The sequence below is a fragment of the Stenella coeruleoalba genome (genome assembly GCF_951394435.1).
Source record: "Stenella coeruleoalba genome assembly, chromosome: 1".
NCBI lineage: Eukaryota > Metazoa > Chordata > Mammalia > Artiodactyla > Delphinidae > Stenella > Stenella coeruleoalba.
Genome location: NC_137169.1, coordinates 172,534,048 through 172,559,934, shown reverse-complemented (window position 1 = coordinate 172,559,934; position 25,887 = coordinate 172,534,048). Strand labels below are relative to the sequence as shown.

Sequence of the window (25,887 nt, the reverse complement as noted above, 5' to 3'; positions counted from 1 at the left end):
GAAGGCAGGAGGCTTGGTTTCTAGGTCTGGTTCCACTACTAGCAAGATTCTTGGCCTTTCTGTTTTCTTTTCTATAAAAATAATAATAATAAAAAATAGCACTCTCGTTGACCTTCCATGTTATTTGTAAAGGTTTAAGAGGTAATGTAAAGAGCATTGTAAATGTAAGAGGGTGTATTTGAAGAAAGAGAGAGGGACAGATTGATCTGTGGCATGGATCTTGAAAGAGAGAAAGAGATTGATCTGCGGCATAGTTGTGTGTCTACTTTCAAGTTTTTGAGTCTCCATATTTAAAAGAAGATTTTTAGGGTGAAATGGAGTGTGGGAGGAGTTGTAGATGTCCTATAACCCTACTTTTCCCAAGTCTGGTCAATAGTGTAGTATTCCCAATCTCCTTAAATAATTGTCTGTTAAGGTTGATGTGCTTCATTAATTTCCTTTCACCAGGGCTAAGTATCTTATGTCATGAGACAATACCCCAAATTTATACACTTAGGCACAGAACTACCACTTTGCAGATTGTTTAAATGACAAGGGCCTAAGGAAGTAGAAGAAATAGATGCTGTTACTATTTTGACTGGAAATTACCTATTTTGGTTTTGTTTTATTTATGTTGTTTTATAATATCAATTACAGAAAATCTCCATGCTTTTATTTTTTTGGTTACGTCAGGTCTTAGTTGCGGCACGTGGGCGCTTTAGTTGTGGCATGTGAACCCTTAGTTGCTGCGTGCATGTGGGATCTAGTTCTCTGAACAGGGAGCAAACCTGGGCCCTCTGCATTGGGAGCTTGGAGTCTTAACCACTACACCACCAGGGAAGTCCCTCTCTGTGCTTTTAAAAAGACACTTAGCAAGATTAGAAATTATACCTGTTGTTTAGTTTTTTTTTATTAACACCTTTATTGGAGAATAACTGCTTTACAGTGGTGTGTTAGTTTCTGCTGTATAACAAAGTGAATCAGCTATACATACACTTATATCCTCATATCTCCTCCCTCTTGCGCTTTCCTCCCACCTTCCCTATCCCCCCCCCCCCCCCCCCCCCCGCCAGGTGGACACAAAGCTCGGAGCTGATCTCCCTGTGCTGTGCAGCTGCGTCCCACTAGCTATCTGTTTTACCTTTGTAGTGTGTAAATGTCCATGCCACTCTCTCACTTGGTCCCAGCTTACTCTTCCCCTCCCCATGTCCTCAAGTCCATTCTCTAGGTCTGTGTCTTTATTGCTGTCTTGCCCCTACGTTCTTCAGACACATTTTTTTTTTTAAGATTCCATATATATGTGTTAGTATATGGTATTTGTTTTTCTCTTTCTGACCTCACTCTGTACGACAGTCTCTAGGTCCATCCACCTCATTGCAAATAACTCAATTTAGTTTCTTTTTATGTTGTTTAGTTCTAATGAATTTAATTTCTTATCCTTGATCTTAAAAGTTTTTTTTGTTTCTTTGTGGGTAAATATGAACAATTTTTTTTGAATTTTATTTTATTTTTTTATATAGCAGGTTCTTATTAGTTATCCATTTTATAGATATTAGTGTATATATGTCAATCCCAATCTCCCAGTTCCTCACACCACCACCACCACCACCACCATCATGCCCTGCCACTTTTCCCACTTGGTGTCCATACATTTGTTCTCTACATCTGTGTCTCCATTTCTGCCCTGCAAACTGGTTCATCTGTACCATTTTTCTAGGTTCCACATATATGTGTTAATATACAGTATTTGTTTTTCTCTTTCTGACTTACTTCACTGTGTATGACAGTTTCTAGATCCATCCACATCTCCACAAATGACCCAATTTCATTCCTTTTTATGGCTGACTAATATTCCATTGTATATACGTACCACATCTTCTTTATCCGTTCGTCTGTCGACAGACATTTAGGTTGCTTCCATGACCTGGCTATTGTAAATAGTGCTGCAGTGAACATTGGAGTGCATATGTCTTTTTGAATTATGGTTTTCTCTGGGTATATGCCCAGTAGTGGGATTGCTGGGTCCTATGGTAATTTTAATTTTTTAAGGAAGCTCCATGCTGTTCTCCATAGTGGCTGTATCAATTTACATTCCCACCAACAGTGCAAGAGGGTTCCCTTTTCTCCATATCCTCTTCAGCATTTGTTGTTTGTAGGTTTTCTGATGATGCCCATTCTAACTGCTGTGAGGTGATACTTCATTGTAGTTTTGATTTGCATGTCTCTAACAATTAGTGATGAGCAGCTTTTCATGTGCTTCTTGGCCATCTGTATGTCTTCTTTGGAGAAATGTCTACTTAGGTCTTCTGCCCATTTTTTGATCGGGTTGTTTGTTTTTTAATATTGAGCTGCATGAGCTGTTTATATATTTTGGAGATTAATCCTTTGTCCGTTTATTCGTTTGTGAATATTTTCTCCCATTTTGAGGGTTGTCTTTTCGTCTTGTTTGTAGTTTCCTTTGCTTTGCAAAAGCTTTTAAGTTTCATTAGGTCCCATTTGTTTATTTTTGTTTTTAATTGCGTTACCCTAGGAGGTGGATCAAAAGAGATCTTGCTGTGATTTATGTCAAAGAGTGTTCTTCCTATGTTTTCCTCTAAGAGTTTTATAGTGTCCAGTCTTACATTTAGGTCTCTAATCCATTTTGAGTTTTTTTTTGTGTGTATGGTGTTAGGGAGTGTTCTGATTTCATTCTTTTACATGTAGCTGTTCAGTTTTCCCAGCACCACTTATTGAAGAGGCTATCTTTTCTCCATTGTATATCCTTGCTTTGTTTGTCATAGATTAGTTGACCATATGTGTGTGGGTTTATCTCTGGGCTTTCTATCCTGTTCCATTGATCTTTATTTCTGTTTTTGTGCCAGTACCATATTGTCTTGATTACTGTAGCTTTGTAGTATAGTCTGAAGTCAGGGCGTCTGATTCCTCCAGCTCCATTTTTTCCCTCAAGACTGCTTTGACTATTCGGGGTCCTTTGTGTCTCCATACAGATTTTAAGATTTTTTGTTCTAGTTCCGTAAAAAAATGCCATTGGTAATTCGATAGGGATTGCATTGAGTCTGTAAATTGCTTTGGGTAGTATAGTCATTTTTGCAATATTGATTTTTCTAGTCCAAGAACATGGTATATCTCTCCATCTGTTTGAATCATCTTTAATTTCTTTCATCAGTGTCTTACAGTTTTCTGCATACAGGTCTTTTGTCTCCCTAGGTAGGTACTTTATTCTCCCTTATTCTCCCCTAAGTATTTTATTCTTTTTGTTGCAGTGGTAAATGGAAGTGTTTCCTTAATTTCTCTTTCAGATTTTTCATCATTAGTGTATAGGAATGCAAGAGATTTGTGTGCATTACTTTTGTATCCTGCAACTTTACCAAATTCATTGATTAGCTCTAGTAGTTTTCTGGTGGCATCTTTAGGATTCTCTGTGTCATGCCATGTGCAAACAGTGACAGTTCTACTTTATCTTTTCCAATTTGTATTCTTTTTATTTCTTTTTCTTCTCTGATTGCAGTGGCTAGGACTTCCAAAACTCTGTTGAATAATAGTGACAAGAGTGGACATCCTTGTCTTTTTCCTGATCTTAGAGGAAATGCTTTCAGTTTTTCACCATTGAGAATGATGTTTACTGTGGGTTTGTTGTATATGGCCTTTATTATGTTGAGGTAGTTTCCCTCTATGCCCACTTTCTGGAGAGTTATCATAGATGGGTGTTGAATTTTGACAAAAGCTTTTTCTGCATCTATTGAGATGATCATATGTTTTTTATTCTTCAGCTTGTTTACATGGTGTATTACATTGATTTGCGTATTTTGAAGAATCCTTGCATCTCTGGGATAAATCCCATTTAATCATGGTGTATGATCCTTTTAATGTATTGTTGGATTCTGTTTGCTGGTATTTTGTTAAGGATTTTTGCATGTATATTCATGAGTGATATTGGTCTGTAATTTTCTTTTTTTGTTGTATCTTTGTCTGGTTTTGGTATCAGGGTGATGGTGGCCTCATAGAATGAGTTTGGGATTGTTTCTTCCTCTGCAGTTTTTTGGAAGAGTTTGAGAAGGATGGGTATTAGCTCTTCTCTAAATGTTTGATAGACTGTGAAGCCATCTGGTCCTGGACTTTTGTTTTTTGGAACATTTTTTTTTTTTTTAGCGGTACACGGGCCTCTCACTGTTGTGGCCTCTCCCGTTGTGGAGCACAGGCTCCGGACGCACAGGCTCAGCGGCCATGGCTCACGGGCCCAGCCGCTCTGCGGCATGTGGGATCTTCCTGGACCGGGGCACGAACCCGTGTCCCCTGCATCGGTAGGCGGACTCTCAACCACTGCACCACCAGGGAAGACCTGTTGGAACATTTTTTTTTGTTTTTTTTGCGGTACGTGGGCCTCTCACTGCTGTGGCCTCTCCCGTTGCGGAGCACAGGCTCTGGACGCGCAGGCTCAGCGGCCATGTCTTACGGGGCCAGCTGCTCTGCGGTATGTGGGATCCTCCCAGACCGGGGCACGAACTCATGTCCCCTGCATCGGCAGGCAGACTCTCAACCACTGCGCCACCAGGGAAGCCCCTGTTGGAACATTTTAAATCACAGTTTCAATTTCATTACTTGTGATTGATCTGTTCATATTTTCTATTTCTTCCAGGTTGTCCATTTTATTGGCATAGAGTTGCTTGTAGTAGTCTCTTAGGATGCTGTGTATTTCTGCGGTGTCTGTTATAACTTCTCCTTTTTCATTTCTAATTTTATTGATTTGAGTTCTCTCCCTCTTTTTCTTGATGAGTCTGGCAGTGGTTTATCAATTTTGTTTATCTTCTCAATGAACCAGCTTTTAGTTTTACTGATCTTTGCTGTTCTTTTCTTTGTTTCTATTTCATTTATTTCTGCTCTGATCTTTATGATTTCTTTCCTTCTGCTAACTTTGGGTTTTGTTTGTTCTTCTTTCTCTAGTTCCGTTAGGTGTAAGGTTAGTTTGTTTATTTGAGATTTTTTTTGTTTCTTGAGGTAGGCTTGTATAGCTATAAACTTCCCTCTTGGAACTGCTTTTGCTGCATCCCATGGGTTTTGAATCGTCGTGTTTTCATTGTCATTTGTCTCTAGGTGTTTTTTGATTTCCTCTTTGATTTCTTCAGTCATCTCTTGGTTATTTAGTTATGTATTGTTTAGCCTCTGTGTGTTTGTGTTTTTTACGTTTTATTCCATGTAGTTGATTTCTAATCTCATAGTGTTGTGGTCAGAAAAGATACTTGATACAATTTCAGTTTTCTTAAATTTACTGAGGCTTGATTTGTGACCCAAGATGTGATCTATCCTGGAGAATGTTGCGTGCGCACCTGAGAAGCAAGTGTAATCTGCTGTTTTTGGATGGAATGTCCTATAAATATCAATTAAATCTATCTGGTCTGTTGTATCATTTAAAGCTTCTGTTTCCTTATTTATTTTCATTTTGGATGATCTGTCCATTGGTGTAAGTGAGGTGTTAAAGTCCTCCACTATTATTGTGTTACTGTCAATTTCCTCTTTCATAGCTGTTAGCAGTTGCCTTATGTATTGAGGTGCCCCTATGTTTGGTGCGTATATATTTATAATTGTTATATTTTCTTCTTGGATTGATCCCTTGGTTATTATGTAGTGTCCTTCCTTGTCTCTTGTAACATTCTTTATTTTAAAGTCTATTTTATCTGATACGAGTATTGCTACTCCAGCTTTCTTTTGATTTCCATTTACATGGAATATCTTTTTCCATCCGCTCACTTTCAGTCCTAGGTCTGAAGTGGGTCTCTTGTAGACAGCATATATATGGGTCTTGTTTTTGTATCCATTCAGCAAGCCTGTGTTTTTTGGTTGGAGCATTTAATCCATTCACATTTAAGGTAATTATCGATATGTATGTTCCTATGAACATTTTCTTAATTGTTTTGTGTTTGTTTTTGTAGGTCCTTTTTTTCTCTTGTGTTTCCTACTTAGAGAAGTTCCAAATGCTCTACAAGCATTTGTAGTAGAGCTGGTTTAGCGGTGCTGAATTCTCTTAGCTTTTGCTTGTCTGTAAAGCTTTTGATTTCTCCATGGAATCTGAATGAAATCCTTGCCAGTTAGAGTAATCTTGGTTGTAGGTTCTTCCCTTTCATCACTTTAAATATGTCATGCCACTCCCTTCTGGCTTGTAGAGTTTCTGCTGAGAAATCAGCTGTTAACATTATGGGAGTTCTCTTGTATGTTATTTGTTGTTTTCCCTATTGCTTTCAGTAATTTATCTTTGTCTTTAATTTTTGCCAATTTGATTATTATGTGTCTCGGCATGTTTCTCTTTGGGTTTATCCTGCCTGGGACTCTTGTGCTTCTTGGACTTGGTGGCTGTTTCCTTTTCAATGTTAGGGAAATTTTCAACTATAATCTTTTCAAATATTTTCTCAGGTTCTTTCTCTCTCTCTTTTGCTTCTGGGACCCCTGTAATGAGAATGTTGTTGTGTTTAATGTTGTCGCAGAGATCTCTTAGGCTGTTTTCATTTCTTTGCATTGTTTTTTCTTCATTCTGTTCCGTGGCAGTGAATTCCACCAGTCTGTCATCCAGGTCACTTATCCATTCTTCTTCCTCAGTTGTTCTGCTATTTATTCCTTCTAGTGTATATTTCATTTCCGTTATTGTATGTTTGTTCTTTAATTCTTCTCACTGTTTGTTCTTTAATTCTTCTAGGTCTTTGTTAAACATTTCTCGCGTCTTCTCTATCTTTGCCTCCATTCTTTTTCTGAAGTCTTCGATCATCTTCACTATCATTATTCTGAATTCTCTTCCTGGAAGGTTGCCTATTTCCACATCATTTAGTTGGTTTTCTGGCATTTTATCTTGTTTCTTTATCTTGTACATAGCCCTCTGCCTTTTCATCTTGCCTGTATTTCTGTGAATGTGGTTTTTGTTCCACAGGCTGCAGGATTGTAATTCTTGCTTCTGCTGTCTGCTCTCTGGTGGCTGAGGGTATCTAAGAGGCTTGTGCGAGCTTCCTGATGGGAGGGACTGATGTGTTTTGCTCTGGTGGGCAGAGCTCAGTAAAACTTTAATCCTCTTGTTTGCTTATGGGTGGGGCTGGGTTCCCTCCCTTTTGGTTGTTTGGCCTGAGGCGACCCAACACTGGAGCTTACCCAGCTCTTTGGTGGGTCTAATGTGGACTCTGGGAGGGCTCACACCATGGAGTACTTCCCAGAACTTCTGCTGCCAGTGATCTTGTTCTCATGGTGAGACACAGCCACCCCCCACCTCTGCAGGAGACCCTCCAACACTAGCAGGTAGGTCTGGTTCAGTCTCCTGTGGGGTCACTGCTCCTTCCCCTGGATCCCGATATGCAGACTACTTTGTGTGTGCCCTCCACGAGTGGAGTCTCTGTTTCCCCCAGTCCTGTCAATGTCCTGCTATCCAATCCCGCTAGCCTTCGAACCTGATTCTCTAGGAGTTCCTCCTCCCGTTGCCGGACCTCCAGGTTAGGGAGCCTGACGTGGGGCTCAGAACCTTCACTCCGGTGGGTGGACTTCTGTGGTATAAGTGTTCTCCAGTTTGTGAGTCACCCACCCAGCAGTTATGGGATTTGATTTTATTGTGATTGCCCCCCTCCTACCATGTCATTGTGGCTTCTCCTTTGTCTTTGGATGTGGGGTATCTTTTTTGGTGAGTTCCAGTGTCTTCCTGTCAGTGATTGTTCAGTTAGTTGTGATTCTGGTGCTCTCGCAGTGAGAGCACGTCCTTCTACTCCACTATCTTCAGTGTCGATCTTAAAATTTTTAACTGACATATTTGTGAAGAAAGCATGCCTCATAGAATTAGTGGAAAGATGCTTTTTTATTTTTGTGAGGTACTGTTCTCTAGGAATGTTTCCTCTTGTGATTGTAAAATAATGGAAGCATGTTAAAGGCTCTCAAATATTGATAGTTGAATTTTGTCTAAAATATTAAGACTAAATTTCTCCATTCTTAATGTTATTATGATCAGTTATGTTTGTATTCAGATGTGGGTCTCATTTACCAGTTTGAGTTAACTAGTCATAATTTATCAGTTTAGTGTCCTGAAATATTTTTTTTTCCTGAGAAGTCTCTATAACTTGAAAATTTAATGTTACAGTTTTGTATAATTTAAATAACATGATTGTCAATTCCAGTTTACTTTATTCTGAAGCCTTTGAGTAAAGGATACTGGAATAATTGATTTAGGAGAATTAAGACAATACGGTTGTGCCAGTGAGAAAAAAACAGTTTTACAGAGTCAAGAAGCTGTCGTTCACTTCTTAAATGGATTGTTTTTAGTTTTAATCCCTATGTGCAAAATAGTGCTTAGTCCTTTGAAAAGTAATTAAGAGCTAAGAATGGGAAAAAAATCCATGAATTAAGTTGTCTTTTTAATGAAATATAATAACTTTCAGTTGTCACTTTATTAATTAAAATTTTTTTACTGGAAAATTTAAGAAATGGAAAAAAACATGCTTTCAATACTCAGTTTTAATTGCTCTTAAATTTTGATGTATTTCCCTTTGGAAATAAATTTTAGCCTTTGGCTTTTGTTTTGTTTGAAACATAGTTTTAACTGTCTTTTGTATATAGACTTAAATTTATGTTTATTTTAAAATCTAACTTTAGAGATCACTAACATTTTCTATGCCATAACCAATTTGGTAACATTTTTGATGATTACGTAATATTTCAGGTGGATGTACCATAGTGTATTTATACACTTCCTTGTGGTTGGATCCTAAGGTTCCTTTTAGCTTTATGTTGATGGTAGGGAAGTACAACATTCATTGTGGCAACCAGATGGAAGTAATTAACAAGTGGTACCTATTGTCTCCATAAGTTTATCTTTGCAAGAATAAACCTGTGTTTTTTTAATTGAAGTATAGTTGATATACAATGTTGTGTTAATTTTTGCTGTACAGCAAAGTGATTCAGTTATATGTATACATATGTTCTTTTTTAATTCTTTTCCATTATGGTTTATCACAGGACATTGAATATAGTTAGTAGGACCTTGTTATTTATCCATTCTATATATACTAGTTTCCATCTGCTAACCCCAACTCCCAATCCTTCCCTCCCTCACTCCCCTCCCCCTTGGCAACCACAAGTCTGTTCTCTATGTCTGTGAGTCTGTTTCTGTTTGATAGCTAGGTTCAGTTGTGTCACATTTTAGATTCCACATTTAAGTGATATCATATGGTATTTGTCTTTCTGACTTTACTTCGTATGATAGTCTCTAGGTCTATCCATGTTGCTGCAAATGGCATTATTTCATTCTTTTTTTTATCTCTGAGTAGTACTCCACTGTATATATATACCACATCTTCTTTACCCATTTATCTGTTATAGACATTTAGCTTGCTTCCATGTTTTGGCTATTGTAAATAATGCTGCTGTGAACATTGGGGTGCATGTATCTTTTCGAATTATAGTTTTGTCTGGATATGTGCCCAGGAGTAGGATTGCTGGATCATATGGCAACTCTATATTTTTAGTTTTTTGACGAACCTCCATACTGTTCTCCATAGTAGCTGTACCAGCTTACATTCCCACCAACAGTGTGTAGGAGGGTTCCTTTTTCTCCATATCCTCTCCAGCGTTTGTTATTTGTAGACTTTATGATGGCCATTCTGACTGGTGTGAGGTAGTGTCTCACTGTCGTTTTGATTTGCATTTCTCTAATAGTTAGCCATGTTGAGCATCTTTTCGTGTGCCTGTTGGCCATCTGTATGTCTTCTTTGGAGAAATGTGTCTTTGGATCTTCTGCCCATTTTTCGATTGAGTTGTTTGTTTTTTTGTTGTTGAGTTGTATGAGCTGTTTATATATTTTTGAAATTAAGCCCTTGTCAGTTGCATCATTTGCAAATATTTTCTTCCATTCCAGAGGTTGTCTTTTAGTTTTGTTTATGGTTTCTTTGCCTGTACAAGAATTTGTAAGTTTGATTGGGTCCCATTTGTTTATTTTTGCTTAAAATAAACCTGTCTTTGATGGCAGTGGCTTGTTGTGCAGTACAGCTGAAGAAAACTGAGAAGCAGTTAGAGAAGGTAGCCTCCGTTTCCCTGTTTAAGATTTGGAATTCTTTTTTAGACAGTGTGTAGCAAGTGTTTTTGACCTTCAGTCCAAGGATCTCTTAAGGATCCATGAGTAGTCTGGAATTTTGCTTGTGTGTTCTTTTGTATTTTTTTTTTTTTTTTGTATTCTGCACCCCACCCCCCAGAGATGAGATTTCCTAGCTTTCATCAGATTCTCAAGGGGCATATAGACTCAGAAAAGTTAAGGGCCATGGACTTACAGGATTTTGTTTAAAAAGTGGAGGTAGAGGGAAAACTATATTTAAAAAGTGCCTGAAAACAGTAAAACTGTCTGTTGTATCAAACTACTGTTAGTTTTCCTTTCCGTTTATTGTTCAATAATATTGAATCAGTTTTCCTTAGGAGAGAAAGGGTTTTGCTGCTTTCGCTACTTAAATTCTTCTTTACTGTAGTATTATTATGGTTTTCTTTTTTTAACATTGGTTGTTTGAAGAACTCACATTAAGATTTTCAAAGTCTAATTGCTAATAAGTAACTTTGCCCTAATAGACATATACATATGTCTATATATTTTTAATGTATACATATTTGAATATCTTTTTAAATTGCTAACCAGGAACTCTGCTGTAATGGACATTAAAAATATATGTATACACACACACACACACACACACACACACACACATATATATCACCTAAAACATGCTCATTTTACAGGTAAAGAGGATAAGAGGTATATATCGACTTGCTCAGTCATGTTGATTTCTAGTATATATGAGCTATGCCAGATTTTTGCTGCTTTTATGAATCTAGAGGTTATGCTAATCTTTATATTTATTAGAGCTATAAGACATCTTTCTATCCTTAAAGTTTCTGGTTTCTTTTTTCTTCATCTAAGACCCCGGCCTTTGAAACTGCAGAAGCTGCTTTTTGCCAGTTTTAAACTTTTTTTGATGCAAGTTGCAGAAACCAGGAGATAGGGGCAGAAGAGAAATCAGTTTACCTTTTGAAATTGTATCAAGAGCCCAATATGAGAATTGAGGTCTCCTGAATCCCTGTCTGGCTGCTACTGTTTTCCATAACAGTTGCTTTTCTGCAAAAGAAAATCTACCCTAAGTAAAGGGACACCAGAAACACATTCTTTACTTCTCCAATCTTATCTATTGTTTTAAAACTGTTAAAATCTGTGCTTGTTGTATTTTGGTAATAATAGTAATGGGAGTTGAAAAATAGAGGGAAACCCCCTCTACAAACTCCAGCAACTGTGTGTTATCTTCTAAAATAGAACTTTTACATAGCTATGATTGTAGCACAAATGCAAGTTAGTGGCCTCTCTCATCTCTTTACCTTACATGTATTACTACTTATTGCATATGGTATTAATAATTGTTATTTTTAATGATTGAAGAAATTTCCCGATGTTGATGTTGCAGCAGATGTCTCCATGCTGATGGCATTATTATTGTAGTAGTAGTAATAATAATAATTGGCGTGGTAGTTAAAGGCATGGCTTTCTTAGTCAGATAGACCTGAGTTTGAGTCTTTCCTCTGACCCTGTGAGACCTTTAAACAAGTTGCTTGCTTGTTTGTTTATTCAGTTATTTATATTTTGGCTTGATTTCCTTATTTATTAAATGTGGGCAGTAATAGTACATATTTCATAGGGTTGTTAGAATTAAGCAAGATTTCATATAAAGTGGTAAATACTCTGTAGATGTTACCTGTTATTATTAATAGCATTATTTTCTGGGACTGGTATTACTGGGTGCAAGAATATGAATGTTTTGTATCTCTGGAAATGGATTGCCTAGCTGTTTTCTGAAAGGGTTATTCCAGTTGCTGTTGGGAGAATGTGGAGGCATCAGCCTTCAGCTTTCTTATCTTTCTCAATCTTATTTTTTCTTTTCTGCCCTTGTCAGAAATTTAGACCCTGTTGGTATATTTTCTGTGACACAGGGAATGTTGCTGTTACTTTGTACATTGTTACTTGCTAAAGCTAATGTGTGTTCATCAGCACTTCTGCTGCTTCTGACAGGAATCTGCACTTGATAGGCATTTCTCTTCCCAAGAAAGGATGACAACCTTGGTATACCACTTTTCAAAAGTTGTTAACATCAGACTTCCCTGGTGGTCCAGTGGTTAAGATGCTGAGCTTCCAAAGCAGGGGGCGTGGGTTGGATCCCTGGTCGGGGAACTAAGATCCCATATGCTGTGCAGTGCAGCCAAAAAAAAAGTTGTTAACATCTATTCTGACATGTAGGGTTTTGGACTAAAAGTCGTTAGTTACTAGAATTCTCTTTTTAGCTTTGCCATTAATGATAAGCATATGTAAATCTTTAAGCTTTGCTTTATGCTTTACTTGTGTTTCATATCTCTCTCTCAAAAATAGAAATACAAATCTGTTTCTGCCGTTAAATCTGCAGGTTTTTATTGGGAGCCAACCATGTATGCTGATGGCATAGAGCAACAGTCCACAGTCAGTAGTAAGCTGGTTACACACATCAGTATGCTCCCCTGTTTACAGTTTCCTGTAATCTGGGTACGGATGTGAAGTGAAGTTGGTACTCCCTCTTGCTCCACTTAGAAACTCAGAATTTTTCTGCTCTGCTCAGCAAATTATCAATGTCCTTTGTGTCTCTTGGTCTTGTAGCATGGGGAGAATGAAAATTAATCTCTCTCTAAGAATGTGGTTAGTTTGTGGTATAGAGCTGGTGCATGTTCAGGGCTGAGGACCTAGATTATGCTAGAGTTTGAGGTCTAAACTATAGTACTAGTGAGTCAGTAGTTTGGCAGTAGGTCGCTAGATTCAAATAATTGGTTGAAGCTGTTGACTGGGAACCCCTTAGGCAAGCAGAGGTTGATACATGTTAGAAGAGTTACAGAATCCAGACTGGCAGATGAGAACCAGGAGGTAAAGTGCCACTGTTATGGACTGTCTTGTCAGAGGGACAGACAACTAAGAATTCAGGAAATCAACAAAAATGGGAGGTTCTGACCAAATGGAGCAAAGAAGAAAAAAATAACAGGAGGAAAAAGCAAACAAAACCCGCCACGCGTACAGCCTCTAGCACAAAGATACCAGTTCAGAGGAAAATGTATAGCTAGCTCACTGTTTAAAATATGTATGCAAGCATACCAGATGAATGTGGAGAGCTATGGTATCTTTTCTTTAAGACAAGGAAAAAAGTGCAGAAAGCTTTGTATATGACTTAGAATGCTAGACTGTGAACTTTAATGCACAATACGCCTCTTTTTGACCTGCTTTGAAAAGAAAAGAGTGGAGGAAACGACTGGTCGAGGTTGGTTGAAGTGTTCAAGTTGCTAAAGGTAGAATACCTTCTTAGCTCAAGAGGACACGACTGTGTTAGGCTTTGTACTATTAAGGATATTTAAGCAAGCTTTTTTTTTTTTTTTTGCGGTACGTGGGCCTTTCACTGTTGCAGTCTCTCCCGTTGCGGAGCACAGGCTCTGGACGCGCAGGCTCAGCGGTCATGGCTCATGGGCCCAGCCGCTCCGGAGCATGTGGGATCTTCCCGGACTGGGGCACGAACCTGTGTCCACTGCATCGGTAGGTGGACTCTCAACCACTGCGCCACCAGGGAAGCCCTTAAGCAAGCTTTTTTTTTTTTTTTTTTTTTTTTTTTTGCGGTACGCGGCCCTCTCACTGCTGTGGCCTCTCCCGCTGCGGAGCACAGGCTCCGGACGCGTAGGCTCAGCGGCCATGGCTCACGGGCCCAGCCGCTCCGCGGCATGTGGGATCTTCCCAGACCAGGGCACGAACCCACGTCCCCTGCATCGGCAGACTGACTCTCAACCACTGTGCCACCAGGGAAGCCCTAAGCAAGCTTTTTGATCCACAAAATATGAGAGCTAAGGGGGCTCTTGATATTACTTAATGTAAATTCTTAAACTTAACAAATAGGGAAACTAGATTCTCAGTTAAAGTGACTAGCCTTAGTTCACCCAAGAATTTGGAAGCAGACCTTCGTTACTATTTGAGTATATTTGTAGAAGATTTGTGGCTATTCCTGTTTCAGTAACCGATCTTCCTGTTATCAAATTGTCTCCACCTAGTGGCAACAAATATTTTGCAAGGCTGAGTACAACCACTGGGGAAAAAACTGCAGGGGGCCTTTATTCCTCACTGCTTTTGAGGAGGTCAGCCTGGTGACAGTTGTGTTGTTTTGGGGAAGGGAAAGGAGACAGTGTGCCTAATGCTTAGTACATTTTCCGTAACCTTATAGGAATTTGTAAACTCTTTATACTTGAATTAGGCAGCACATTTATCGTTGACCATGTAAGAAGTTCGTGTGTTAAGCTTGTACTCTTTTCATGTACACACACACACACACACACACACACACACATTATATAAGCAAATATGTATATATACTCACATATATACTTTTCCCCCCTCTTTTCCCATCTTTATAATGAGTTAAAAGATAGCATGATAACTTCATCAGTGGAGAATAGATGAACTAAACAATAAATGATGTTGGGACAATTGCCAATGATGTTGGGGGGGGGTTCTGTGGAGGGGAACAGGTCCCAACCTTTGTAAAAAATGAAATTCTGAAAGTATTAGAATAAAGTATGGGTGGATGGTGGATATTGTGTACAATTTTAGAGTATGAATTAGCTTTCCAAAGAAGCCATAGAGGAAAAGATAAATACATTAAAAATATATAAAAAATAAAATCTATGGCCTAAAGAAGCCAAAGGCAAAAGACAGCAAACTGGGGGAAAATATTTAACAGTCATGACAAGCAAAAGGTCAATTTCCTTAACAGAAAAAGTTCTTACAAATTAATTTTTTAAAAAACTAATAGAAATGGATATGAATAAGTAATTGACAGACCCCCCCAAAAATGGCCAACAAAGCTCTGAAAAGATACTCAGCTTCACTCATGGTTGAAGCCTTGCAAATTAAAACAACAATGAAATATTTCCCACCGATCAGATTCGGCAGGCTTTTTAACAGTGTTGCTAATTCTTAATTGGTAAAAGGGTACATTGGTCTAGCAATTTAGCAGTATTTGTCTGAATAAAAAAAGTTACCTGCTTTTTGATCCAGTAATTACACTTTTAGGAATTTGCCTAGGCAGCATCTTATCTAATTTTCTGTCAAATGTAAAGTCAACAAAACATACATTAAACTAATAAACGAATGAATGAATGAATGAATGGTAAACCACATCTTTATTGGGGAACAATTTCAGGAACTTATAGTGTCATTTGGAAATGCCAGGAGTTTCCTAAGGTCACTTAAAACTAATCTTTAGCTAGAACAGTTCTCAAACCTGGCTATACATAAAAACCATCCGGTTGACTTTCTAACCATACCAAGAGCCCCAGAAATAATGATTCAGTTGCTCTGAAGTGGGACCTTGGTATCAGAATTGTATCAGAGCTCTCCAGGTGATTCCTGTATGCAGCCAAATTTGAGAACTACATCTCTAGATTAAGGTTGTTTTTCCTGTGAATACATTAATTTTCTTCTGGCAGAAGATAAGACTTTATTGGGCAAGTAAGCTGAAGTTCATATTTTTTCCCTTGTCCCACCCTGCCTTTGACTTTCGCTTACAATTTGGGTTCAGCTGGTACGTTAGTTTCCTATTGCTGCTATGACAAACTACCACAACATAGTGGCTTAAAAATGACACAAGTTTGTTATCTTACAGTTCTGACAGCCAGAAGTCCACAGTGGGTCTTGGGGAATTAAAATCAAGGTGTTGACGGGGCTGTGTTCCTTCTGGAGGCTCTAGGGGAGAATTCATATCCTTTTCTTTTTTAGCTTCTAGAGGCTGCCTACACCCTTTTGGCTCATGAATTCTTCCTGCATCGTCAAGCCAGCACTATAGCATCTTCACATTTCTTTCTTTGACTTATACCTCTGCCTCCATCACATTGCCTTCTCTCTTTTAAGGACCCTTGTGATTACACTGGGCCAAATCCAAATAATCCATAAACTCCCCATATCAAGATTGTTGATTTAATCACATTGGCAGAGTCCTTTTTGCCATGTGCGGTAACATGTTCACAAATTCTGGCCATTATTCAGCCTGCCACAGTTGGAGACCTAATTCAGAAGCCGCTAAAAATTTACAAATGGAATATTTTATTGTATTTTAAATTGATATCATATTGCAGCCCAAAGGAACTTAGCCTTTTTATGGTAAATTATGATTAATGTTTATTGCCCCTCAGAAACAATCTGCAGTTTTTCTTCTATTGTTAGAAATGTGGGTTGGATAGGCTAGGCATTCTTGTTTCTATTATAAAATCAATAATAGCTATCCATATATTCTTCACAGAATGGTACAAAATAGGTACATACTTTATTTCAACCCTGGTAGGATTTTATACTTTGATATTTGTAGTATCTCTAAAGAGTAGTTTATAGCAGGGTTGAGGTTCACCAGTAGGTTTCTTCCTATTGCTGATGAGTTGTTTTCGAACCAGCTGCAGATAATCCATAAAGATTGATATATGGTGGGATAATTTTAACTACTTCTGTTCCTACACCTGTGAGTTCAGTTAACAAGCCCAGAATTTCCTTTGACCCTTACTCCACTTTTTCTTTTTACACTGCGCAGTTCCTTTCTCTTATAGTTTTGGCTAATATAAGCTGAAATTTCCCACCAGAACCTTTCTTTCTTCAGATCGGTTTATTCTTCTGGATGACCTTGCATGTACCTTATGTGCAACAAGTCCAGAACTGAATTCACCTTCTCATCCCTTCCTAGAAGATGCATACCATTTCCTGTTTAAAAAACATTTTTTTATTGCTGTAAAATATATACTATGTAAAATTTACCATTTTTAATCATTATTAAGCATAGTATGAAGTAGCATTAAGTACATTAACACTGTTAATGTAACTATTACTACTATTTATTTCCAGAACTTTTTCATCATCCTACACTGTAACTACTCATTACCAATCCACCCCCGCCCCCAGCCCCTAGTAACCACTATTCTACTTTCTATGAATTTGACCATTCTAGGTACTTCATATAGTGGAATCGCAATCTTCATTCCTTTGTGTTTGGCTTATTTTACTTAGTATAATGTTTTATTTATTTATTTAATAGTTTAATGTATCTTAATAGCAAACTTACAGGAAGAGCACAGAAGACAGACAACATTAAAAACACGTACTTGCATATAGGACAACTCAGAAAAGCATAGTGAATGAATGGAATCTACTATATGATAAAAATGCTACAAACACCATTTAGTTGCAGTCAGTAAGAAATTTACTCGTTTTAAAAGAATCCAAATGCTGGCATTGTCCAGAAAAATTTAACAGGTTTATTTATAATTGTTATAAAGTTGAACTGCTGAGACATTTTGACTTGCATTAATGCTTTATGTCCTCATTTATATTAAAAATTCACACACAAATGAAAATGGAAAAACTGCCAGTACCTGATTTCTGTCCCCTATTTTTCCAGTCATGTACTTAGGTACTTTTTGACCTCATTGGGGGGTGGGGGGGATCTAACATTCAGAACCACCAGTAACAGGAGGATAGTGTTCTTTGATGTGCAAACGTTTTTAATTTTAATAGAGTCCTATTTATCAGTTTTTGCTTCTGTTGCCTATACTTTTTGTGTCATATCCAAAAAATCATTGCCGAATTCAGTGTCATGAAGAATTTCCCTTGTGTTTTCTTCTAAGAGATTTATAGTTTTAGCTCTTACATTTAGATCTTTTATCCATTTTGAGTTAATTTTTTTATGTGGGATAAGGTAGGGGTCTAACTTCATTCTTTTGTGGGTAGATAGCCATTTTTTCCCAGTAACTTTTGTTGACAAGACTGATCTTTCCCCATTGAATGATCTTGGCACCCTTGTCAATGTAATTGACCATAATACATGAGGATTTACTTCTGGGCTTTCTGTTCGATTCCATTGGTTGGTCTGTATGTCTGCCTTTGTGCCAGCACCAAATTATTTTGAATATTGTAGCTTTGTAGCAAGTTTTGAGATTAGGAAGTATGAGTCCTCCAACTTGTTCTTTTTCAAGATTATTTTGGCTATTTGGGGTCCATTGAGATTCTATATGAATTTTAGAGGGAATTTATTTTTTTCTGCAAAAAATATTGTTGAGTTTTTGTTAGGGATTGTACCAAATCTGTAGATTGCTTTGGGTAGTATTGTCATCTTAACAATATTAAGTCTTCTGATCTATGAACAAGGGATGGGATATCTTACCATTTATTTATGTCTTTAATTTCTTTTAGCAGTGTTCTGTAATTTTCAGTGTACAAATCTTTTTTCTCCTTGGTTAAATTTATTCCTAAGTATTATTCTTTCTGATGCTTTTGTAAATGGAATTGTTTTATTGATTTCTTTTTCAGACTGTTCATTGTTAGTATATGGAGGGTCAGCTGATTTTTGTGTTGATTTTTTTTTTCCCCCCTCTGCAACTGTTGAATTCATTGATCAGTTCAGTTTTGAACATTCTTTTGGTGGAATCTTTAGGGTTTTCTACATATAAGATCATGGCATCTGTTAACAGATACTTTTACTTCCTTTCTAATTTGGATGCCTTTATTTCTTTTTCTTGCCTAATTGATCTGGCTAGAACTTCCAAAAATACTTTGAGTAGAAGTGGTGAAAATACCATTTCCTGTTTTATCTCACTTTCTTAGCGTCAACATCTTAAAAAACCCACAAGCTTGTGGCTCTACTCTTCTCTTTTCTTATTTCCTATATCCCATGTATTTTACCTTCTCAGTATTTTTCAGCTCTGTCCCTCCTAAGTCCTTATTATTACCAGCCCCATTCTAGGCATTTCTTATTTGGATACTAGCCTTTAACTAGTATGCCTCCCTCATCTTCCACTGTTGCCAGAGTTGGTCTTTTTGTCCTAAATGCAAATCTGATCTTGTCATTGCACTGTGAATTTCTCGTGACACCTTTGCATGTCATATTGGGCCTCCCTGGTCTCACCCGCAGTTTAATTCTTCAGCCTCACTCTGTGCCACTCCCTTTCTCCCTCTTATCACCAATTTAATGGTGAACTACTTGGAGTTTCACAAACACCATGCTGAGTTGTGCCTTTGCTTTATGTTGGTCCTTCAGGACTGCTTTCCTTTCCTCAGTTGGTTAACTTCCACTTAACTGTCAACTCTCCTCCTCCAAGGAGGAATGTTTTTCTCCAGGTTTCTTTGTGCTCTTGTAGCATTTATCAGACTGTGTTGAAAATATGTTCAGGGCCCACTAGCCAGTAAACTCATGGAGGGTCTCATTTCCATCATGTGCTGTGGTAGCTCTCAAATGTTTCCTAAACTTTTGAACGCAACTGTTTTTCATTATGGATCGGTCTGTTAGTGTTTCATATGGGTAGGCAGAGGGACAGAAGGGAAACCAGGCTGCTGCTGATATAACTGGTGTTGGCTGTTAATAGCCCTTGATAGGTGCTTTCTGAAGTCTTGGGGAGAGACTGAATTGGGCCATTAAAGTATCTGTGGGGGCTTCCCTGGTGGCGCAGTGGTTGAGTCTGCCTGCCGATGCAGGGGACGCGGGTTTGTGCTGCGGAGCGGCTGGGCCCCTGAGCCATAGCCGCTGAGCCTGTGCGTCCGGAGCCTGTGCTCCGCAACGGGAGAGGCCCCAGCAGTGAGAGGCCCGCGTACCGCAAAAAAAAAAAGAAAGAAAGAAAGTATCTGTGGGGGTGGGGAAAGTGAAGGAGTAGTGTTTGAGAAGATGAGATAGTGATGAGAAGTATTATAGGAGGGCACAGATCACACTAAATTATCTAGATCTGCATTTTAAATGCTTTAAAAAAATCTTAAAACATTTATTTTTCCTGTAACTATAACTTAATTTTATATAGAGACCAGAAAACATTGTCTGTTACCAGTAGTAGTCAGAAACTTAATTAAGACTGGATAATGAAGATATGGTAAATCACCTTTGAAAGGTTCCTGCTTTGTGTTCCACAGAGTGGAAAGATATAATCCAATTAGGAAGTGATTATATTACCTTTTAAAATAAAGCTATTGGGTTACCAAAAGTAATTTAGCTTTTTATTCCAGATGTTTAGTACAATGACAACTTTTCCAATAAAGAACACTTTCTTTGTGTTTCTAGAAACTTACAGAAATTAGTGTCTGTCTTACAGCTGTAGCTTTAGATTAAACTGCTGTGAGTGGCTTTTATGAGGTGATGCCTATTGCAGGCAATGTTATGATGGCAGTTGGATTGCTTACTCAGAATTATTGCACCCTGGTTTGCCTAGCCTTGAATAAATTTCTAACACCTGTATCCTGTGAGCAAGCAGTGTTTTAATTAAGGAACAAATCGTTTGCTCATTCACATGTTGTATAATGTAATGCAAGAGGAAAAGAAAAATGATAAAGGTTGGGAGAGTTAATTTGATGTGACCTTTATTTACTTTATGTTCAGAGATGGCAATAACTATGGAAGAAAAAGATAAATTTCTTGTTACAAAAAAAGAGTTTCTTAGTTTTTGTTTCATAGTAGAGAAATAAATCTCAAACAAATGAAGAAAAATGCTTTATAGGAAAATGGGGTAATCTAAGAAATTTTAAAGTGTATTTTCTGATACATGGTTCACAGTTTAAAAAACAAATTAAGGAAACAAATCATATACAGGATAAAGACAGAAGTATTGACTGTGAGGAGTTAGTTATATAGTTACTTTTACTTTTGGCAGTTGTGGTAGGCTGAAAAATGGACCCTCCAAAGATATCCACATCCGAATCCCGGGAATCTGTGTTGTTACTTTATTTGGGGGTGGGGGTCTTTGCAGATGTCATTAAGTTAAAGATTTTGATATAAAGAGATTACCCTGGATTATCTGGGTGAGCTCTAAATGTTATTACATTTGTTCTTGTAAGTGAGAGGCAGAGAGAGTTTACATGCAGGAGAGGAGGAGGCAATGTGACCACAGAGGCAAAGATTGGCGTGTTGTGGCCACAAGTCAAAGAATGCCAGCAGTTACTCCAATCTGGAAGAGATAAGGAACAGATTCTCCCATAAGATCTCTGGAGGATGCACAGCCCTGCCAGCACCTTGATTTTGGCCCAGTGATATTGATTTAGGATTTTTGGCCTCCAGGACTGAGCGAGAGAATTTTCTGTTGTTCTAAACCACAAAACTTGTGGTAATTTATTTCAGCAGTTGCAGGAAACTAATACATCGATCTTTCTTCAAAGTATGAATGGACATTTCTATAAGTAACTTCATATACCTTAACTCTTTGTTAACTCTTTGTTCTTTTGTGGGGGTATATTTATAGCTCAAGCACGTTAGACTGTAGTTCTATTTCAAATACTCTGAATAGACCAGGTAATTTTTATGATTAAAGCAACTGGTAAACATTTTTAGGCGCAGAACTTTGAGGTTTTAGCTCAAAATAAGTTACATTTAAAGCTCTTTTTTGGGGAAGAGTGTTTTTATTCATTCTGGAATCTCCCTGGTGGCTACTTTGAATAGCTACACTCTGGTGAGAGTACAATTTAGAGTCCTAAAACTTTACAACACAGTGTCAGCCCTTTTGCCTGTGTATCTGCTGTTTGATAAGAATTCTTCTTTCACCTGTACTACAGAAAATGTACACTTGAGGCTTTTATTGAGAATGGAGTTATGAGTTTTTTATGACCCAGCATGTGTCAGGGAGTCTTTAGACTTGACACGTTGGTTTATTAGGAGTCTGACCAAAGTGTAAAGACCGTATAGATTCTCTACACTTTAGCCCCGTATCCTTAATGATCAGACAGCAGTGTACCTGGCCTGTATTAATCTTCTCGATTATATTTGTGTTTGGGGAAAGAGAAGGATAATTCAAGAAACATCCATTTGAATGCCTCTAAATGTTCTTCAAAGCTGTGGTTCAAGATGCCCTTCTTTATGTCACCTAGTGCCCCTTTTATAAAGAATTCATAAGTTTCTAATGGGATTTGAGCCAGAAATGTCTCTATCTAATACTTCTTTTTTTCCCTTAAGCTTCCGGGAACTACTCTTAGTATTCAGTTACATACAGGTGACTAGCAGTAAACAACTGACAAAGATATCTGCCCTTTCTGGCAACTTCTGTTTGTTATAGAAAAGGCCTGAAATAAGTAGTCTTGGGAACAAATAAGCCTGTTGATTGATTTTTTTTTTTTTTTAATCACATGAGGCACATGATCAAGCATTCTTGAGTTCCTTTCTAAAATAATAAAATTATTATTTTTGAAAGGGGTTTTATGTAAAAATTTTTATTTTTAATAAGTTAGGGGGTAGCTAAGTCATTTTTTCCCCTAGTCTTTTACATTTTGGGGGCCTGAGAAATAATAATTCCTATTTATTGAAATAAAGGAAATTATATCTTCAGTTTTATGGGTTATCATTTATAAAACGCCAGACATTTTATATGAACATCTCATTCAGCTTTACCAATGACACTGAAAAGTTTTGTCATTTTGCAGATTAAAAAAGAAAAAAGCATTGAGAGACTGAGATGCTTGTGGATCTATAGCCAGTAACAGCCAGCGTTAGCATGCAAACTCGGGTTGATCCAGTTCCAAAAACACTCTGCTTTCTAGTTGTCTCATTTGTTGTACTATAACAAGGATATCCCTAAAATATGAAGTTCTCTGACTCTATGCTTGAAGAATTTATGGTTTAGTGGATCTGTTTTTCCTTCTAGGGGAGCCAGAGAATGATCTTCGGAGCAAATACATGGCCCAGTCAAGGAATTTGAGGGTCTTGGAGGTCTCAAAGAGTTTAATGGAATCTGTATTAGTATTGTCCTTAGTTTTTTCATGTGAAACCTGCTATTTGCCACATCTAACGTCTATAGGCTAGACTACGGGTTTTTAATACTCCCCTCAGCCAATTTGAGGATTACGGATGAGAGGTGGGATAAAAATGGCACTTTGGGGATCCTTTACATTACTTTGCTAGGTACTATTAAGAGAATATTTATGTGAGACGATGTTATGATTAGTGTCTAAGTCCCTAGATGAGTCTTCAAAAGACTAATCCATAATGTAATTGAATTAGTATACAAATACAGATTTTCCAATAGTTTAGACATGTAACTTAAGTATGATATGTTTTTAATGGAAAAACTTAAAGTGGAAATTTTAGTTTCTAAGTTGGGGATTAATGACAAAATAATTTGTATATTCATTTAAAAAAATTTGTTACTCTTCCTAAAGCCTGAATTACAGGATATGTTTTACCAATCAAATACTGTTAGAATGATAAAATTTTGATATCTATATTTGTTCATATTATCCTGAAAGTAGACAAAATTTCTGGGGCCAGGATAGATTTTACAGTAGTAACCACATCAGTTCCCTTTTGCCCCAGTTCTTCACCCCTAGAGTGATGCAGTGAGAACGGGATGTTCGTTTAGTAGGTGATGAATCCCCAAAATTTGATTCTAGGCGCTTGTATACAAGTTGCCCACCTCTCCTTCTGAGAGAGGGAGAGAGACCTTTGCTCCCAAATAAAAACAAATTTTCTTTGGTTACGGAAGGGGAAGATCCTAGATTCTTAATCTTTGGACTATTAAATGAATGCTTCTGGGGGGAAAATTAGACAAGTCTCAGAATTTACAACCCCTGGAATGTCTCTCTAGTCTCACAGCTGTCCCACCCTGAAATATAAACACATATCCTAGAGAGGTGAATCTCTTATCTGTAAGTTTTCAAAGCTTGTCCTTTGAAGGACAGATTTCTTTGCTCAGAAAGCCCTCACCATGCAGAAACATAGAACTATTTTCTCTGCACATAGAAAATAGACCAACTGATAAATCTTCCTTTTTATCTTTTCTCATGTTAATTTGAATTGACTTTTTTTTTTAGTCATGAAAATATGAAATGTTAAGGTTGCCTAATTTGAGCTCCTTTCTTTATGTAGTCATCACCATTGTTGAGTTGTTCAGCAAATACTTATTAACTATTATACGCTAGGCACATTGCAAGGTACTGGGAATATTGTGGTGAATAAGATAGGTAACTACCCTGCTTTCAAGGAGCTTAGAGGCTATAAAAGTGTAATGGTGAAAAACAAACAAGGGAAGACTTGAGAGAATGACAAAGTTAGAATTTTGTTAGAATGCATGAAGGAGCTAGCTGTGGGAATATAGTGGAAGAAGAGAGCATTCTGTTCCAGGTAGAAGGATGGGCTACTGAAAAGTTTCTAAAATTAGAATGCGTTTGCCAAGATTGATAAAGATGGCAAATGTGGCTAAAACACGGAATTTGGATTTGGATTTCCTTTTTAATTGCTTAAAAGAGGTCGATCACATTATACATTTTGCTCTACAACTTGCTTTTGTTTTTAACTTAATGTATGAGGTATACATATGTTGAATTCCACGTCAGTGTGTATAGCTACATAATATTTTGTACTATGGATATATTCTAATTGGCCATATTCCCATTGATAAACAAATATATATGTACATGATTTTTTGCTATTACAATGCTGTGATGACTCTTCATGTATATATATTTATTGCATACCTGTATGAGAATTTTTGTCAGGTAGATTTCCTAAGAGAACCATTATGAGGTCAAAACTTCGGTGCATTAAAAATTTTGACAGATATAGGCTGCTCTGAGTGGTGATGGTTCAACCAGTACCGTACAGTGAGTCTTATTTTTTTATTTGGCCAAAGAGCAGACAGTTCTTTTGGTGTATTCTTTCATTGGCATCTATTTTTCAGATACTGACTTTTGATTCACAAGTTAATTTTATTAAATTTTTTGAAGGATAAATGAATGGGATTATTTTGTAGTTTACGGTTACCTTCGTGTGTTAAAATACATATTGTACTAAAGTTCTAAAAGCTGATGTGTCTACTATTAGACTTATAAAGAATGTGGATAAAATGACATCAACCAGTAAGTTAATTGTATGTTGATGAAAGGTAATAAAGTGAAAAGTAGGGAATGCATTTCCATAGGGATTTCTGTAACAGTCGTGTATAGCTTGATTCAACCAGTTTCCATTTCAAAGAGTACATTCTTAATGCCAAAAACCGCAGTTATGCCTTAAATACCAAATTGCTCTGTCCCCAAAACCATGCCACTGTACACTTCCAGTGATTTGAGAATTCCTGTTTCTGCACACCCTTTTAACACCCAGTATTGTCAGTCATCTTAATTTTTGTCAGTATTGCAGACAAAAAATAGAGCATATGTAGATAACATTGTCTTGATTTGCAATTTAGTGATTTGTAGTGAAGTTAAGCACAGTGTAGTTCTGTTGGCCAGTTGTATTCCTCTGTTAATTACCCATTTATCATTTTGCCTATATTGAGTTGTCTTTTAAATTGACCTGGGGGAAGATTTGTTGTGTATTATGGATTTTGGGCTTTGTTTATTATGTATGTTGCAAATATTTTCTCCGTGTCAATTGTTTATTTTTAAATGTGCTTATATCTTTTGTTGTTTTTTGTATATAAGTTTAAAACTTTTATGAGGTGAAATGTGAACTATTTTTAAAGCCTTCTGGGTATTGCATCTTGCTTAGGCTGCCTTCCTAATCCCAATCATATGAAGACATTCTACCATCTTCTAGCTCTTTCATATAGTTTTTAAAAATGTTTAATCCTTCTAGAATTTTTTAATTTATCTGTGTAGGTACATCTGATTTAATTCAAAAAACTTAAAACTTTTTGTTATCCCTCTGATTTAAAGTATCCTAAATTACATAAATTCACATGCTTTTGAACCCTCTGTTTTGTGCATTATTTCATTCATCTTTGTGCATTAATTCATTCATGTTTTCTTCGGACCATAGTGTTGCTTTTTATTAGGCTTTATTGTTAGATGTAAGGTAAGCCTCACTGATTATTTTTCTCTTTTAAAATATCCTGGGTGTTCTTGTGCATCTTCTAAGTGAACCTTAGAAT

General features: G+C 37.2%; 1 protein-coding gene across 2 annotated transcripts in view; it reads left to right on the top strand.

The window, feature by feature from the left end:
* RNF2 (ring finger protein 2) overlaps positions 1-25,887 on the top strand; it is a 61,736-nt gene that overhangs the window by 5,998 nt on the left and 29,851 nt on the right. The window contains exon 1 of one of the 2 annotated variants that reach the window (XM_079935319.1): positions 13,239-13,567. The exons of the other annotated variant lie outside the window; for it this stretch is intronic. Within the exon in view, the coding sequence (XP_079791445.1) occupies positions 13,498-13,567 (70 nt within the window). The 5' untranslated portion in view covers positions 13,239-13,497. Of the gene's footprint in view, positions 1-13,238; positions 13,568-25,887 lie in introns of those variants that run through there. 2 annotated transcript variants of the gene reach the window in all.